The sequence below is a fragment of the Lepisma saccharinum genome, chromosome 13 (genome assembly GCF_977018435.1).
Source record: "Lepisma saccharinum chromosome 13, izLepSacc3.1, whole genome shotgun sequence".
Lineage (NCBI taxonomy): Eukaryota > Metazoa > Arthropoda > Insecta > Zygentoma > Lepismatidae > Lepisma > Lepisma saccharinum.
The window spans coordinates 19065348-19083789 of record NC_139241.1 but is presented as its reverse complement, the minus strand read 5'-3'; the positions used below and the strand labels follow the sequence as shown (position 1 = coordinate 19083789).

General features: G+C 38.8%; 1 protein-coding gene across 1 annotated transcript in view; it reads right to left on the bottom strand.

The window, feature by feature from the left end:
* Tsen34 (tRNA splicing endonuclease subunit 34) overlaps window positions 1-18442 on the bottom strand; it is a 41184-nt gene that overhangs the window by 5778 nt on the left and 16964 nt on the right. Inside the window, exons 3-4 of the mRNA XM_083133926.1 lie at window positions 7600-7870; window positions 644-805 (exon numbers count right to left, since the gene is read on the bottom strand). Of these exons, the coding sequence (XP_082990052.1) occupies window positions 644-805; window positions 7600-7870 (433 nt within the window). The remainder of the gene's footprint in view (window positions 1-643; window positions 806-7599; window positions 7871-18442) is intronic.

The following is an 18442-nucleotide window of genomic DNA, read 5'->3' as shown; positions in this document are numbered from 1 at the left end:
TATTACAGAGAAACTAACCGCTGATACTTACTCCTGCTCATTATTTCCCACGCACTACTATCATTACATGTGCAGTGAATAACCCATGGCCCAACAGCCCGTGAGGGCCAAGGCCTACCTACACCTACCTACTGAGTGCAAACCTCACTTCCTCGATCATCCAACCAGTTACGGGGTGACATGTGGTCAGCACAACGAACCCACAGTTGTTGTAGTTTTCCATGACCAGGTTATGCTACTCATTCATAGCTCCCCAATTTCCTCACAATGGTGGCTGACCAACGGTCCCATACACAGACCAAAATCTGAGGAGAAAAGTTGTTACGCTTCCTGCAGGAGACTCAAACCTGAGCACGTACCATAGCTGGAGCCCAAAGCATGATGCCTTAGACTCCACGGCCACAGTGCAGGACATGTGAAGTGAATACATGTATTATAAACTTCGTTAAGGATATGTGGGATTCTAATTGTGAGTCTCTAGCTAAAATATAGTGACCCCTCTTGTGCACACATGGTCATGTACATTTGCTCTGGAAAATTTTTGTTCTTGTTCAGAAAAAAACCCTGGAAAATCCAGGAAATTTTTTTTGCACTATTTTGTTTTGTTGTCATGCACTTGGAGACACCCTTATAATTGCATTACCTGGATAAACGAGATAATCGCCACCAAATTTATTGCCAGCAGTCAAGTAGTAGCCCTGCTCCCACAGATCCTTGAAAACATGGTATCGTATCTTCTCGATGGGTGTGGACGGATAGCCCCACTTCACAGAACATGCATCTTCTTCTCTCAGCCATGGGTAAGCTACAACAATGGGGAAAAATGTTATGTTGTGTACTATTATATGTATGTTCGGTTTCTATGTATTTTATGTAATTTACTGTATTTGTTTAAATCTCAAAAGGTAACTGCATTATGAAGAAATACACTTCAAACTTATGAAATATATACAAATCATGTGCAGTCATGAGCACTTCCACATTATATTAATCCTATTGATTTTCAATAGGATCATTATAACATGGAATTGCTACTCACTGTATAGCCAGGTGTATAAATATTACCTGGCATACTGTCCAGTAGTATTTTCATATATTCTCCTTTTGCATGTTTCTAAAGATTGAAAATGCTCTGATGCTGGTGCAAAAGTTTTCAACTGCTTTGTTGGTATTTTGAATCAATTTTTTAACATTGCATTGATTAAGCTTTAGTGATGTGAACTTGTCAAGTGCATGAATTTCCAACTTGCCAAGATTAAAAAAAACTGTAGCAAGAGATATGAATAGGAATTGTAGCTTTCCTGGCGACGTGATTCGAACAAATGTTCTCCGGAGTGGAGGAGTGGGTTCCAGGCATGACTGAGCTGGAGTCCCACATCCCTGTTGAGATTGGTGCTTTCCTTTACCCGTCGGTCCCAGTAACTGGCACATTCGGATATTACTTTTGTGTTGGCAAGTAAAATTCTACTATGTCCCTCGGTGATGCTGTGTTCCACGTCCCGACTTTTCAGGTTGGAATAATCGGATATTGCGTTGATGTTCATTCCACCGCTGCTCAATGGTGAATCCTGTTTGACCTATATATGGTGTCGCACACTCACAGTTTTGATGTTGTTTCCCTCTTCACCACAGTCCCAGTGAAAGACACATTGGAACTTCTAGGAAGCCACTTTCCACCAGCTATAGTTAATCTCTTCCGCCACGTGCTAACTTCCACATATTTCCTCTACAATGGGAAATATTACGAACAAACTGACAGAGTGGCCATGGGTTCACCACTCTCACTGGCGATCGTGAATTTCTACATGGAAAATTTTGAATATGAAGCATTGAAAGATGCTCCCAACCAACCTTCCTGTTTCTACAGATATGTGGATGACACGTTTGTTATTTGGCCACATGGACACCCGACATTACAGAGCTTCTTAGACTTCCTTAACAACGGCATTCAAATATGCAGTTCACCATGGAGATAGAAGAAGCTGGCTGCCTCCCATTCCTGCATATCCTGATCCACCGCAAACCAGATGGCACCCTCGGACATAGTGTGTACAGAAAACCCACCCACACTGACCTGTACCTAAATGCCAATAGCTTCCATCACAAAGCACAACGCCTCACCATTCTGAACACTCTAGCCCACAGGGCAGCAACCGTTTCAGACCAGGAGAATCTGGAGAATCTACAATCAGAATTCACTCACCTCAGAACCAGTCTACAGCAGAACGGATACCACATCAGAGATATCAAAAGGATGATCAACAAGGCAGTTTCATTTCAACAGAGACCAAGCATGGACAACAGTGTGGCCCTGGGAAGGGGTGATTCTTCACAGCCAAGAGAAGCCGAACATGAGGACGAGGCCCTTCCAAAGACCGATACTGCACTGCCCTACCCCTCTACCAGCAGCAAAACAGGACAGGAACGCCCTACTGTAACAGTTTTACCATTCGCTGGACACACATCCGGGAAGTTAAGCAGAAGTCTAGCCAGGCACTGGGTGAAGACTATCCACAGGCCGCCACTGAAAACCAAGGCAATACTCTATTCAGTCAAAGATGACCTGGAACTTCATGTTCCAGGAGTATACCGAATACCCTCTGAGTGTGGGACACCATACATAGGTCAAACGAGATGTACCATTGAGCAGCAGCGGAATGAACATCAACGCAATGTCCGATTATTCCAACCTGAAAAGTCACACAGCATCACCGAGGGACATAGAATTTTATTTGCCGACACAAAAGTAATATTCAAATGTGCCGGTTAGTGGGACCAACGGGTAAAGGACGCCATAGCCATTTCACGGTAAAGCACCAATCTCAACAGAGACGTGGGACTCTAGCTCAGTCATGCCTGGAACACACTCCCCCGTAAAAACAAGACATTAGCGAATGAGAACACCAGGATCCAGAGAGAGCCAATAAGAATACAGAATCCAAACTCCACCACATTATAGTCATGTATATTAACCTACACTGGTCTCCATTTCTGCATTCCCTGAAGATGAGAGCAATGTGTGCCCTCGAAACGTTGGAAGCAAACTCCAATTTAACCTGGCTGGTAACCCGAGAACACTTGTTCGAAGAGATATGAAATCATTTTATTTTTCTGGAATGACAGGACTCTTAGCAGGGATGAAATTTATACATTTTACCTCCCAGTAATGAAAGTTAAAAAAGGAAGAAGAAAAAATCTCAATTTTACACAAAAACTGTGCATTCAGCACACACCTGTAGCCATTACAATAGACCGAAGTGAGTGGAAAATATAGTATGTAGAAGTAGTATATTCCTACCGCCATGCAAAGCTATGTTTAAAATAGGCAGATACTTCTTGGGTAAAAAATAAGGTATAACGTATAAGGTAGCAGTGTCAATCTTCAGGAAAAAAATCCTGAAAATTGCTTCTAGAGTCAGCCCTACGGATGCTACATAGACTAAATTTGCAGGAAAGCACAGTCTTCGGGGACAATCCCCATCCCTCAACTTTGGAAACAAAAGACAAAAGACGAGACTGTGCAAAATTGAAGAAAATCACAATTTTCAGGTAATTTCGAAAATTGGATGTCTCCAGCTTGACCCCTAATTCTTCAACCTCAGATTGTGGAAAACAAAGGGAATGAACATAATAATATTTGTGCATCCCACTGTACAAGCATCAGAGAAGGAGATGCTTTACTAAGCACCGTTTTTGAAAACCAATCCAATTTCAGTGCTTCACATTCATACAGACAGGAACACACATATACACTGGTGTTGTTAGCAGGGAAGGGGGGAATGTTTGAGTTTTCAGTTTTTGTTGTAAGTCCACTTTGTACACATACAGGCTTATCGGGACAGAACCTACAGTTTAAAGGAGATCAGAACCACTGTGCGTAATGGAAATGTATCTTCCTAATAATCCACAAATATGGATAATGTTTCTCCTTCCTCAATACCTCAACAAGGTGGCCACTCTAGGACCATGATAAAATTCAAGGCGAACTTTCCAAAAATTCAAGGGTACCAACAGGTGTTTTCTCTATTTCAAACTTAAATATTACCATCTCTCATCCCCCCCCCCCACACCCACACACACAGATATATACACATTAACAATATAAAGGGCTTGTGCGATTCCAAGGTATCCAGAAATTCTAATTGAATTCAATTAAACGGTGTATATATTTAAGGTGCGGAGTTTACATGTGCTATTTCACATACTCAGACTAGAAATGCATCTACAAACGCAAGTCACAAATGTTACGGGATAATGTAATCTAAGAAAAATTGTTAATTGTATATGAATTGAAAATGTACCTAATCAAATTCAAGATATTTTACCTTGCAATAATTTTCTGTCTGTCAGATAAAATTGTAGTGTGTTCTGAAAAAACACTAAAAAAGCAAACGGATTGAGAAAATTCTCTTTAATATTCCACGGGGCTTTTTTTGTTTACTTCCACAATAAAAATAAAAGCTGAGCTGTGAAAAACTTTTCTCAGGGCACTAATAAATATGTATAAATTTCATGGAATTGGAAATTTTTCACTTCTACGGAGAAAAATGCAAGTAGAATTCAAGCAAAATTCCCGAAGCAAATAATTCATGCACAATTCCCAGTAAGGAGCTTATGAACATATGTATGGTACAGTGGTTACCATACCAAGCTGGAAAGACAAGGAGCCTCAATCTGATTCATAGGCACCGCATAAAGTACAAAAATACACAATATTAGGGTTGGACCAATACAAAATTTTAACACCTGCTGCCATGCCCAATTTGGTGAATTTTCTGTAGCACATACAGTTGTATTGTGGTGGTACAACTGTACATATTGCCTGCAAGCCAGTTTAATTGTTAGCAGTCAAGTATTATACATATTCAAATGTAATGTATTTCACAGGGTTTTGTCCGAAAGCAACAATAGTTCTATTTTGGTCTAGTGAAAATGAAATATTATGATTTCACCAGTGAAATACTTTATCATTACCGTTAATATTTTAGTCTCACGTAATTTTCTTTAGGATGTTTGTTTTCAGTTCTATGGAAGCAAGGTTTATTTTGGGAGGAGTGAGGAGTTACCAAATGGTATTAGAGTTATTTTTATTGTTCATTAATATACATACAATTTTATGACATACTGGTGGCTGCGGTGGCTCAGTCGGTAACGTGTCTGAGTACCATGCTAAAGGTCCCGGGTTTGATCCCCGGCCGGTTCAAATCCGGGAACTTTTCTAACGATGGAAGCGGCCCCGGCGCCCACCCAGCGTCGAATAACATGGGTACCTGGGGGAAACCCTGGGGGGTAAAGGCGGTCAGGGGCTTGATGCTGATCACATCACCCCCACTCACGACCGGATCAAGAAAGTGTGGGGCGTTACCCTCACACCCCCTATACGCCTTCATGGCGTGGTGCTAAGCACGGGGGAACACTTTACCTTTTTTACCTTTACCTTTACTGGAATAACAAAACAATCCAATTATTTTTAGTGTTTTCAAACGGACATTTGTAAAATATAAATGTCTTTTTCATGGAATGATGTGCAATATTATTGAAATCTGAGTCTTGCATTGGATGTACAGATGCAAATTGCTTGTATTTTGCTGGTAATCACAAAAATAATCTTTGTCGTAATCTTTGATAACATGACGCTTGCATCCATATATTTTGGAAAAAAGCACAAAGTATTTAAAAAATACAAAAAAAACAGGAAATTTGGAAAATCAGTTAGATACCATCCTGCCCCTAATCAAGAATGACAATCCCATCTCATAGTACAAACATGTAAATACAATTTAGCGAAGTTTCACTCACAAGCATTCAATAATAAGGTGCTGGCAGTGAAGAAAGTAGTGAAGTACTGCAATTAGAATAAATTTTGCAAAATTTCTGAACTTTTCCAAAAAAAATAATTTCATGGACCCCCCTCCTCCCAAATGTGGGGAACAGATGACATGCTGTCAAACAGTGCTTTCTTGCTGATTGCAAATTTCAAATGATTTGCATCCATGGAGCTGATGCTACAAGCTACTTTTTACGGGCAAACACATTTTTAATATTTTTCTGCAAGAAGTATTTCACTATTTTTAACACGACTTTCCATATTACAGTACTACAGACTACAATTTTTCATTCATTTTCGTTTTATATGGTGGCCATAGTAAACTGGCAAATCCATATACATGCATATTTTTCAAACTTTCAAATTTCTTCTTTCTTCTATTTATAATTGTCATTATTAGGAGGGAATATGGACAAAATACACTTCCATGGAGAGGACTGTCATTCAAAATAAAGATAAAACCAACTTTTGCTCTCTATGACAGTTAGTTCTCCTGCTATTATTTTCATACATTGCGGCACATTTCAAAATGTATGCACCTAGAAAGGTTAAATTTTTGTGCCGCTGGCTGTTACAATGGCCCTTGCAATAACTTTGCTCATGGAAAGCACAATAATTCAACATACTTTAAACATATTTTAATCACCCTCATGTATGTAGTTCTAAAATCAATTTGTAATGAAAAACATCACATGAATGTTTGACCTCCTCAAGAAGATATCAAAATTGTTTCCTGGGTTGTCAATAAAACAAATGCTTGTACTGCAGGTGGTACATGTGGCAGCCAAAGTGTTACCTAGTGTTGGGCGATATATCGTTCAGATGATATATCATCATGATATTTTGGTGATATATATTATTGGTGATATACCATTGCCGATATCACGATATGGAAAAAAATATTGTATTGTATCGTCTGTGACAATATTTTCTTGATGATATATCATGATATCAGTTTCGATATCGTCCATCCCTAGTGTTCACCCGTACTGATAATGATAATCAATAATGTACCTGGGGAAGAGGGGGAGGGAGTTCTAATGAAGTGAGGTACACACCACAAAAAAATCTCATTCTGTAGGTTTGAAAATGTCCTGGCCATCGGTTTTACTGACTTTTTAAATATCTTGTAACTGAATACCCCCTCCCCCTGTTTTCAATACATCTGCAGAATTTGCTGAATGTAATTTCAATTCTAAGGCAAGATTTTTCTAGAAAATACAGTTGTAATGTTTTTTTATTTGTGGAAGAATATTTTCAATAATTAATATTGCCCTTAAACATAAATTATATTCACCAACTCTGAGAATGCTACATATATTACATATAATGTAATAAATAAATTATTATAATCAATCAGCTACAAAATGAGTGTCGTCTAAGAAGGTGTGTAACTCATTTAGTAGAGGTAAGGTAAGGTAAAAGCACCCCTGTGCATGTACACACATGCCAGAAGGCATATGGGGTGATGTGGAGGTAGAGCTCTACATATTCTTGATCCTGGCCATAGTTGGGATGATGTGATCAGCATCATGCCCGGTCGCCTTTATCCCCCAGGGTTGCCCCCAGGTACCCACCCATTGATTTGAGTCTGGGTGAACCCCAGAGGCACTTTATGTGGGGACAAGGCAGGTAAAATTCTATTTATCTATTTATTTTGTGCTAGGGCAACAAACTTTCTGACTGACTCTCATAACAAAAATAAAATAAAATAAAATAAAAATATGAGAAACCATACAGAGACAATGATAGAAATGGAAAAAAGAGCTTACATGTGAATGTTTGTATTAGAGCTCCACTCTTAGGGATGGAAACTATTTTGTCCAGCTCTTCCTTCAACAGTGCCTCCTTATCAATGATATCCTCATCCACTTCACTTTGGTTTAGTGACGTCTTGGCATCTTGAGATGATCCTGCACTGCTCTGTCCAGTGGTCTTCCTCCTTTTGCATTTTCTTTCAACGTGCTTCTTTCTCTTGCCTTCCACAATCCTGTCAATCATAGATATCACCTGCTTCTTTCTTTCATCTTTCATGTACTCTGCCTGAAATAAAGATTAATATATGTTAAGTTTACTTACATGCTTCATTAACCAATCAGAATTTAAAAAAATCTATATTTGAAAAAAATATTATTTAACCTTTAGTGGAATGTGCAAGCATGTAGCATGTGCAAACTAGGGATGGCCAGATCCGGATCCAGTTGGTTCCGGATCCTAAGGATCCAGATCCTAAAATTTTTCGGATCCGGATCCGTTTTGCCATCCCACATGCGCTTCTCTGGAAAGTAAGAATGTGCTTATAACATATTGTTACCTGCTAATATACATATATATATATATAATATACATACATACACACACACACACATATATATATATATATATATACATATATATATAATATACATACATACACACACACATATATATATATAATGGATAAAAGCAAGGAGGGCCAAAAGGGCTAAGTAAAAATCAAATAAGGTAAAAGGAAACACTCACCGGACAGTAGGAAAATTCAAAATTTTCGCTAATTTATAGCAACAAAGTTTCTTCTCACACCGATGATGCTATAAATTAGCGAAAATTTTGAATTTTCCTACTGTCCGGTGAGTGTTTCCTTTTACCTTATTTGATTTCTACTTAGCCCTTTTGGCCCTCCTTGCTTTTATCCATTATATATATATATATATATATATATATATATATATATATATATATATATATATATATATATATATATATATATATAGTGTATGTACGCGCGTGCGTGATTTGTAATTAATTAATACATTTACAAGGGAGGTCTAAGTCTCCCCCTCCGATTTCCATGAAACTTGGCAGGTGTATAGAGCACCCCCCCCAAATGTCAAGATGAGGCGAAATTGAAGTGGGGATCTGACCCCAAAACCAAGTAAATATGGCATAGAAAGAAACAGGGGGCATAGGGCCTCTCTATACACCTGTCAAATTCCATGGAAATCGGAGGGGGACACAGGGGTCAGATGATCCCCACGTCAATTTGTACTCATCTTGATATTTGAGGTGGGTTTTGCCTCCTAAAACAGATTTTTAGCCAAAACAAAAAAAAAAAAAAAAAAAACACGTATTTCTTCCTTTGGGCCCCTCTATACACCTGCAAAGTTTCATGAAAATCGGAGGGGGACACAGGGGTCAGATCCTTACTTCAATTTGTCCTCATCTTTTCATTTGATGGGGATTTTGCCCCCTAAAACAGTTTTTAGCTGAAACAAAAAAAAAAAACAACAACAACACGTATTTCTTCCTTTGGGCCCCTCTATACACCTACCACGTTTCATGGAAATCGGAATGGAACACAGGGGTCAGATCCCCACTTCAATTTGTCCTCATCTTGACATTTGAGGGGAGGTTGCCCCTAGAACAGATTTTTAGTCCAAACAAAAAAACACACGTTTTTCTTCATTTGGGTCCGTTTACACACACACCTGCCAAGTTTTGTGGAAATCGGAGGGGGACACAGGAGTCAGATCCCCACTTCAATTTGTCCTCATCTTGACAATTGAGTGGGTTTTGCCCTGTAAAACCATTTTTTAGCTGAAACAAAAAAACACGTATTTCTTCCATTGGGCCCCACTATAAACCTGCCAAGCTTCATGGAAATCGGAGGGGGACACATAGGTCAAATGCACACTTAAATTTGTCCTCATATTGACATTTGATGGGGGGTTGCCCCCTAAAACAGTTTTTTAGCCGAAACAAAAAAAAAACACGTATTTCTTCATTTGCGCCCGTTTATACACACACCTGCCAAGTATCATGCAAATCGGAGGCGGACACATAGGTCAAATGCACAGTTAAATTTGTCCTCATCTTGACATTTGAGGGGATTTGCCCCCTAAAACAGTTTTTTAGCTGAAACAAAAAAAACGTATTTCTTCCATTGGGCCCCACTATAGACCTGCCAAGTTTCATGGAAATCGGAGGGACACAGGGGTCAGATCCTCACTTCAATTTGTCCTCATCTTGACATTTGAGGGGGTTTTGCCCACTAAAACAGTTTTTTAGCTGAAGCAAAAAAAAAACACGTATTTCTTTCTTTGGGCCCGTTTATACACACACCTGCCAAGTATCATGGAAATCGGAGGGAGACACAGGGGTCAGATCCTCTCTTCAATTTGTCCTCATCTTGACATTTGAGGGGGTTTTGCCCCCTAAAACCGTTTTTTAGCTGAAGCAAAAAAAAAAAACACGTATTTCTTCCTTTGGGCCCCACTATACGCCTGCCAAGTTTCATGGAAATTGGAGGGGACACTTAGATAACCTCCCTTGTTAGTTTTACACTTTGTAATTATATAACACTGCATATATTATAATGTTTTATTTTAATTTGTAAAACTGTAACTGTAGAACAATTGTATAATTTTTGTATAACATTTCTATCTTGTTATATGTGTTAAAGGTTTCATTATGGAATTGAATGTCTCACATTTATGTATGTTTTCATTTCCAATACATTCAAATGAATACATATTTGTTTCAATGGCATTTACAAAATCACCTCTGACATTTTATGTTAAACAAGTAAGATTATTTTTGTGCACGAGTGTGTTAGCCGATGCGTAGCAAAGTATTTTAGGAACAACACTTGAAAAAAATTCTTGTAGGACTAACTAATGAAAAAATTCTTTGTAATCGAAGATCATAATACCTTTTAAGGTGTGGTAATATTATAATGGGATTGAGATACGAAACTCTCGGATCTGGATCCAAAAAATCTGGAATTTTTGGATCTGGATCCAGATCCGGAACTTTCAGACCCTGATCCGAATCTAAAATTTTCTGATCCGGAACTTTCAGATCCGTAACTTTTGGATCCGAATCCAGATCCGAATGGATCCAGATTTTTCGGATCCGGATCCGTTTGGCCATCCCTAGTGCAAACTGCTTCAGACAGTTTTACCAGTACCACATGGTTATCAATTAACATGCCCTTTCTTTAAAAGTACTTTAGTATTTGGTAATTTAGTTGTGTTTATTTTGTTCAAAAGTATACATATGAAGGTATGACATACTCAAATTACAACATGACATATACATTGTTACTATTAGTACAGCACTTTGAATACGTAGTGTGGAAAACGGCACTGTTCTGGGCTCTCTGGCTGGTTCCACTCGAATATGATACCGCTAGAGGCGAAGGTGTCAGCCCCGCTACGTGGTATTCGTCTGCTTATAATGGAAGTAAATGGAGTCTTTGCTGCAGCATCTGATTCTTTTACATGAAGCATTTCTATGAATGTGATAGTTGCTATGATATTTGGTACAGTGATTGTGGAGATGTTAACGAACATTCTAAACAGTCGACCACTTCCTGCTATTGTGACTTCCTTAATAATACGGGGAAAAATATGTGCGTGGAATGCTCTTGGTAACTAAATTTTTGTGTATGAATTAGGTTCATTATCATCATCATCATCATCATTTCTTTTAAAGATATACACACTGAAGCATTTGTATTTTTTATATTTACTGTCTCTTTTCTTCCACTTGTAAGTAATCGTGGTGATGATGATAACTGATAATTGCATGAAACGACAAAGGGAAACCCACAAAACTTCCATAGTGCCATCTACATGAGCGTAAGGAAAGTTTCAGACCAATGGGACAAGCGACACGGGATGTTCATACTGATGAGACTAGAGTTCAAATTGCCAACCCTGAGACCTTCTGTAAACAAAACCATGTGCCTGCAGAAAGCATTGCAAACTCATAGAAGTAAAATAATCCACACGAAAATCCAGCGTTGTTACAGGATTCATTATGTAAGGTAAAACAACGGCCAATTTGTAGTATGGGATATGCTGCCCCAAATGACGTCTCACTTTAAACCCAATGCTCTTTCTTTTATGGTTAACTCATTTCCCATAAATTTGGCTTCTTTCTTGCATGCGAATTGAATATATTTTACTTGCATTTTTTTAGACAAAATGATATAACATGGTAATGTACTGTATATTCCTAAGTTTTGATATAGATAGGAGTGTATTTGAAATTTGTTTGTAGATTTTATGTAAATTGGATCTTATGTAAATAAAATATACAGGGTGGGCACAAAGTTGCTTTCCCCAATAAACAAAGAAATCAAATTTTGGGGCAAGCGACTTTGTGCCCACCCTGTAAAATGGGCATAAACAGCCATATGCAATGCTGTAAGTCCAATAAATATATTGATGATGATGATCAAAACACAACAAAGAAAGTTCGTAAATTTATTGCGGTTGAAAACTTTGACAAGCATCCTAATAATGATTTTTGTTCCACCAAATATAGTGCATTTCATAAAATAAATTGGTGCCATGGCAAGGCAAGATAAGTGTGAACATTTTGTAGGAATATGCATTGTAACTTTCAATGAGCTTAGAGATTTGTGTACATAGTGATATTTTATAACATTGGTTATTTTTAAAAAATAATCATGTGAACAGCAAGGAAGTAGTGCCACTTTCAACATGGCGAGTTCTATTGCGGTAGTCGGCTGTCATGAATCAGCTGACGTGGAGTGATACATCGAATCGGTGAGACGGTTTGTTTACAGAATGTCTCAGGGTTGGTGATTTACACTATAGTGACAAAGACACTTCCAGACTGTAAAATATCATTCATTGCACATGAGGGTTCAAACAGCAAACCGTTCGGCAAGCGACATTTTCAGCACATGTTAATATGTTGTATTCGCGTGCTACTTGTTACTTCAGTCGGAAAGCTGTTTCAAGGAATGGTACTCAGACCTAAGCGACGTGCCACAAGGGGAGTTCCCAATGAAGTGACAAGTGACATGGTGCCTTCAGTCTATTAGCATGAGTTTGCTGCTAATTGTGCGAACAACAGATCTAGGTAACATGATAAACTGCACATTACAACAACAGATCCAGGTGACATGATAAACCGCACGTTACAACAACAGATCTACGTGACAGGATAAGCTGCACATGTCACTTTGTCGCGTGCATGTCGCTCAAACTGGGCCATTTCCTCAATAGCATGCAACGTGTTGCTGTGCGCATGTGCGATGCAATGAGTGTCTTGCTTTAAGGAGATTGGACACCAAAGCGACAAGCGGCACGTGACACTTATCACTTGAGCAGGGTGGCTACAAAGAAGCAGAAATGAAATTCCCTGATTTTTCCATGTTTTCCAGGACAAAATTTACATTTTTCCCTGACAATTACAAACTAAACTAAATCGATGTTTTTGCAAATGGAAATAATAAACTCATACAGATCCACGTATGGTTTTGTTAAGTACCAATATTATCTTCTATGAAATTGACTTAATTTCTCTATTCTCTATGATTTGAATTCAAACTGCAAAATAGTGAATTTGGAAAATTATTACAATTCACAAGCTAGGGAAGGATTACGGAATTTTGTCATACGCAGTAAGTTTAAAATAAAATACTTGATTATTTTTAAAGTTACGACTAAATGAGATAAGAGTGAAGAGTGATTGATTAAGAAATACAATTTGTAATTTATCAGTCTCATTACACATTCTCGGTATTATATGTTGATATTTCCACTGAGGTTTGGAACCCTTTGGTTGCAAGAACCATGAGTGCAGACTCATTTTTCAATGCATAAAGCTACTTCTCTCTTATCTGTAAAGCAAACAACTTAACTCTTGCATATAAGTGAAACAATTGAATCGAACAAAATAAAGTGCCATATTTCCTTACATTATCAATGAGATTTCTGCTTCAGTACAGTATATTGAAGTGAAGTACTGTGAAACTGACAACATGCAGTTATTCCATTAATGCTGACGAAAAGGGTACGTAGGTATTAGAAATTTAACGCAAGGAATTTATAGAATTGCATTGTATAGGTACCTCATTTAGATAACCACACATTAAAACAGGAAAACACTAATAATAAAAGCTTCTGAAAGTTCATATATGAGGGGCATCCTGAAAAAAACTCCAATGGTGCCTATACGCAGCACTAGTGGTCAGAGATAGACACACACACATGCAGGCAGGAAGAAGTGGCATGTAGCTGTAATCTGGTACAGTTGCAATGCAGCCGTTTTAGGACAGTTCTAGGTTAAAGATTGCAGCTCTCATACAGTCTCCCACCGACTGCGATGCAGCCTACAATGCACGCTCAGCATTTGGCACAGAGCCACCAGCAATCGTGTGAGGTGTGCAGACCGGACGTCGTGAGTGATAGTATGGTCAGACGATGGTGCAGACAATTCACGGAAGGCCAATCGAATGTGCACAACCCCATACAGGTGAGCACACGGGCCCTTTGAATCACTTCAGGTGAGAGATCTTGGACCACTCCCTGTACAGCCCTGGCCTTGAATGTACAGACTTTCATCTCTTTGTTTAACTGAAGAGGTTTCTGGCAGGGCAAGGATTTGACAGCTACACTGCGGTAGAGATAGTTCCAGTCTTTGCTGTCAGACACATATACCATGGGCATACAAAATTTAGTGACATGATACGACAAATGCCAAAACAACGGTGGTGATTATGCCAAAAATTAGGTTAGGACTCACTGTTACTAATGCAATAAATTACAACTGATATTCATGTTTCGTTTATGCCTAATCGGTAGGGACCTTGATATTTTGTTATTTTTTTCAAATTTGTGTATTTTCTTATTTTTTATTTTTTACTATACGGTGTTCTTTTTCCCAAAATGCACATTTTCATTTTAGTGCATTTACTGGCAAATATCTGAAATTATACCTTCATGGTGTTTTTAAACTACGGTATAAAATTGTAAGGCTTACCTCTCTTCGTGAGAGTTTGATATCTTGAAAGTTATTTTGGGAAAGTTATTTTCCATACCCCTTTTTTAATTTTAAGGTAAGGATTTTAGATAATAGAATTTTCCCCGTACTGAAGGGTGCATAATGACCTTAAGTGGCGACGCACCCAAAAAATTAAAATCAATCAATCTCACATGACAGATACCGATATACTATGCCACCAAAAATTGGCATTATCTTTTTTTGACTTGTTAGTGTTACGTTTCCCAAAATTCGCGTTTTTATTTTAGAACATTTTTCTGCCAAATATACTGAAACGTAATACTCCATTGTGCTTTTAAACTATTATTTTAAATTGTAGGTCACATGGTCTACGTAGTTTCGTGACAGTTTGATATGTTGGAACAGATTTTTGAGGAAGTAAAAGTAAAGTGCTCCCTGCACTTTTCCATGACGGTGTATAGTAGGGGTGTGGAGTTAGGGCCCCACACTTTCTTGATCACGGCTGAAGGTAGGTGTGATGTGATCAGCACCATGCTCCTGGCTACCTTTATCCCTCAAAGTTTCCTCAAGGTACCAGCTTCATATGATGCTGGGTGGGTGCCGGAGCAGTTTGAATAGGTGGAAAAAATCCCGGTTCTGCACCGTAGGGGATCAACCCTGGGTCTCTCTCATAGTAGTCAGATGCCCTAATGACTGAGCTCCACTATTACTCGCTCGACAAATGCCGATGGTGCGCACTTAGCTTGGTAATTCAAAACATATCTCGTGCGACAAATACGAAGATGTGGTTCTCGTGTGACTGTAGATACGCACTCGATCTCCTGTTAGAACCCTGCCACATTGCTTTGTGGTGCAAATGGTTTTGATAGAAGTTGAAAAAATCGTGGGAAATACACGATTTAACGTGGCTGTCGGAATTATTCCATGTACGTATAACTCTATAGTTTACTCTTGAGTAAAATGTTGGAAAACTTACATGTTCTATGTACACAAACATGGCCTAGAAAATACAAGAATGTTGGATTTCATGGAATTTTTGGTTGTTTTAGGACATTTCTTTAAAAACAATCGCTAAAAACGCCAACAATTCGCATTTTATGCCAAACTCGCATTATTTCGATATTTCGAACGGGCAAAAAATGTGTCCAGAGATCACTGCACATTCAGAAACACAACTTCGCAGCAATTACCATTTTTCTCGGTTTTCGCGTTTGCGAAAAATCAATGTCCCTACTACTTGGAAATTACTTTCTGGCCACCCCTCGTATAAATCAGTAGATAGAAAGTGAAAATTTAGCAGGGCTGGCAGAGAAAAGTCAATTCTTGAAGGGAGTTATTTGCTTTTATGATGGAATGATTCGAGTAAATATCATATTAAAATATTTATTTCATAATATTGGACATGAACCTTACCCAGTGAGAGATTAATGACCATCTCTCACGAGTTTAAACAGACACAACAGAGAGTGGCGTTAATTTCATTGCAATACTAGTGTTGCAGTATCGTTCGCTGCGGGACGGCGTAGGTTCTAATCCGGCTCTGGTCGGAATTTATTCGGCCTACGAATAGGGCCGGTGGCAACTCACCATCGTGAGGAAATTGGGAAGCTCCGAGTGAGTGAGCGTAACCCGGTCAAGAAGACCTACAACAACGGCTGTGGGTTCGTCGGGCTGATCACCCGTCACCCCAATACTGGTCTAAGACCTCCACGCTATAACAGGTGACGGAGGAACAGTGTGGGAGGGAGACCAGCAGTCGGTAGGTAAGCCAAGGCCCTTCAAAGGGCTGTAGCGCTGTGGGTTTAAACTAGTGTTGCAGTAAATTTGAGTTTGGGAGCATGCACTTGCCAATTTTTATAACGTTCACCAATGCAGGTTTATGTTTCACTTTTTCGTGCTAGTATTCAATATATATCCCGTTTGGTTGGATTCTTCTTGATATCTAAGAATAGCGCAATGTCATTGTAAACGTATGTTAACTTGTGCGAAACCAGTAATACGTCAGGATGATGAAAGAAAACCTTCGTAAGCATGGTTACATTAAATAAGGTGAAGTGAGCCAGAAGAGTAATAAAATTCCAGCAGCATATTTGCAGTCTAAAGCTCTTCTTGTTTATGCATGCGATTTTTGTTGGATGTTGCAGTCCATGCAATTTCTGTCGCATGTTGTAGTGAGATACTTTATTGGGTGGCAATATTCGACAAAAATCGTATGTATCAATGGAACCTATTTGTTTCAATGTTCCTTCAGTTTGCCCAACAAAATGCCTTACTACGATGTCCGACAACTATAGAACGGTGCCACCCGCTCCCATCCCCTCCATCTGTTGAAAACTCCCCTTACTACTCTCATACGGACAAGAAAAAATGATAATTCAATGCATTTTCCACGTAATATTTAGAGGCTTAACCTTTACTCCCCAGATGATACCATATGGTATCATCAGAGTAAGGTCGTACTGGCCCTATGATACCATATGGTATCATGGTGCTGATTACGAAATGAATGTCCTTTTTGGACCTTCATACTGTTATGTTTGGGTGGAAACTCTGACACAGGTCTGGAGCAAGCCTGGGAAATTCATATTTATGACCAACCTCGCCCCCTCTGCGCAACATATCCATGCCACATTTCCGAACAGAATTACACATTTTGGCTCATTATTCAACTTTTGTGGCACCCAGGAATATGAAACAATGTTTCAATCTCTTTGGAAACGTCCATTCTTTGAAGAGAATACTAAGGTTTGCACCTTCTCCCCAAAATAGCGGGAAAAGAGGAGGCAATTTTTAATTGAAATTCGGTGTTCGCGCCCCCAAACCCCCCTTCCTCGGTTCGGCATTCTGAAATGTACACGGTTGCATGCTCGAATGTTTTAGCTGAAAAACAAAAGTTATCCGAAGTAGATTGCTCCCATAGTACCCGAGTTATAACAATTTTCCTCCAAAAATGCAAATTACCCATTTTTCGTAAAAATAAAAATCACATTTTGGCTTATTATTCAACTTGTATGGCACCCAAGAACATGAAACATGTTCTTTCTCTTGATAAATGTCAATTCTTTGAAAATAATACTAAATTTCGCGCCTTCTTCCCAAATAGCGGGAGAAGAGGGGGCAAATTCCAGATTTTTATGGTTTTTGTCATTGAAATTCGGGGTTCGCTCACCCCAAACCCCCCTTCCTCGGTTCGGCGTTCTGAATTGTACACGGTTGCATCCTCTGATGTTTTAGCTGAAAAACAAAAGTTATCCGAAGTAGATTGCTCTCATAGTGCCCGAGTTATAACAATTTTCCTCCAAAAATGCAAATTACCTATTTTTCGTAAAAAAAAAAAAACAATTTAAAAAATGATAAATGTCCATTCTTTGAAAAGAATTCTAAATTTCGCGCCTTATCACCATTATCACCAAAATAGTGAGAGAAGAGGGGGCAAACTCCAGATTTTTATGTTTTTTCCATTGAAATTTGGGGGACGTGCACCCCCAAGCCCCCCTTCCTCGGTCCGGTGTTCTGACTTGTACACGGTTGCATGCGCTGATGTTTTAGCTGTAAAACAAAAGTTATCCGAAGTAGATTCTTCCCATAGTGCCCAAGTTATAACAATTTTCCTTCAAAGAGTGTTCGAATTTAAAATTCCCGCCGAGAGAAATTTCTCTCTCTCTCTCTCTCTCTCTCCCCCCCCCCCCCTTTCTGCCATCACTGGTTTCTGGCGCCGTGGTTGTGTTGCCTAAAAGTTGAGGCCGAAATTTATGAACGAGATTTCCTGTTCCCGTGCAGAGTTCCATAACGATATCTTTAAATAAATAAATATTAAAAAAAAGGTCAATGAAGACTAAATTCCCTGACATT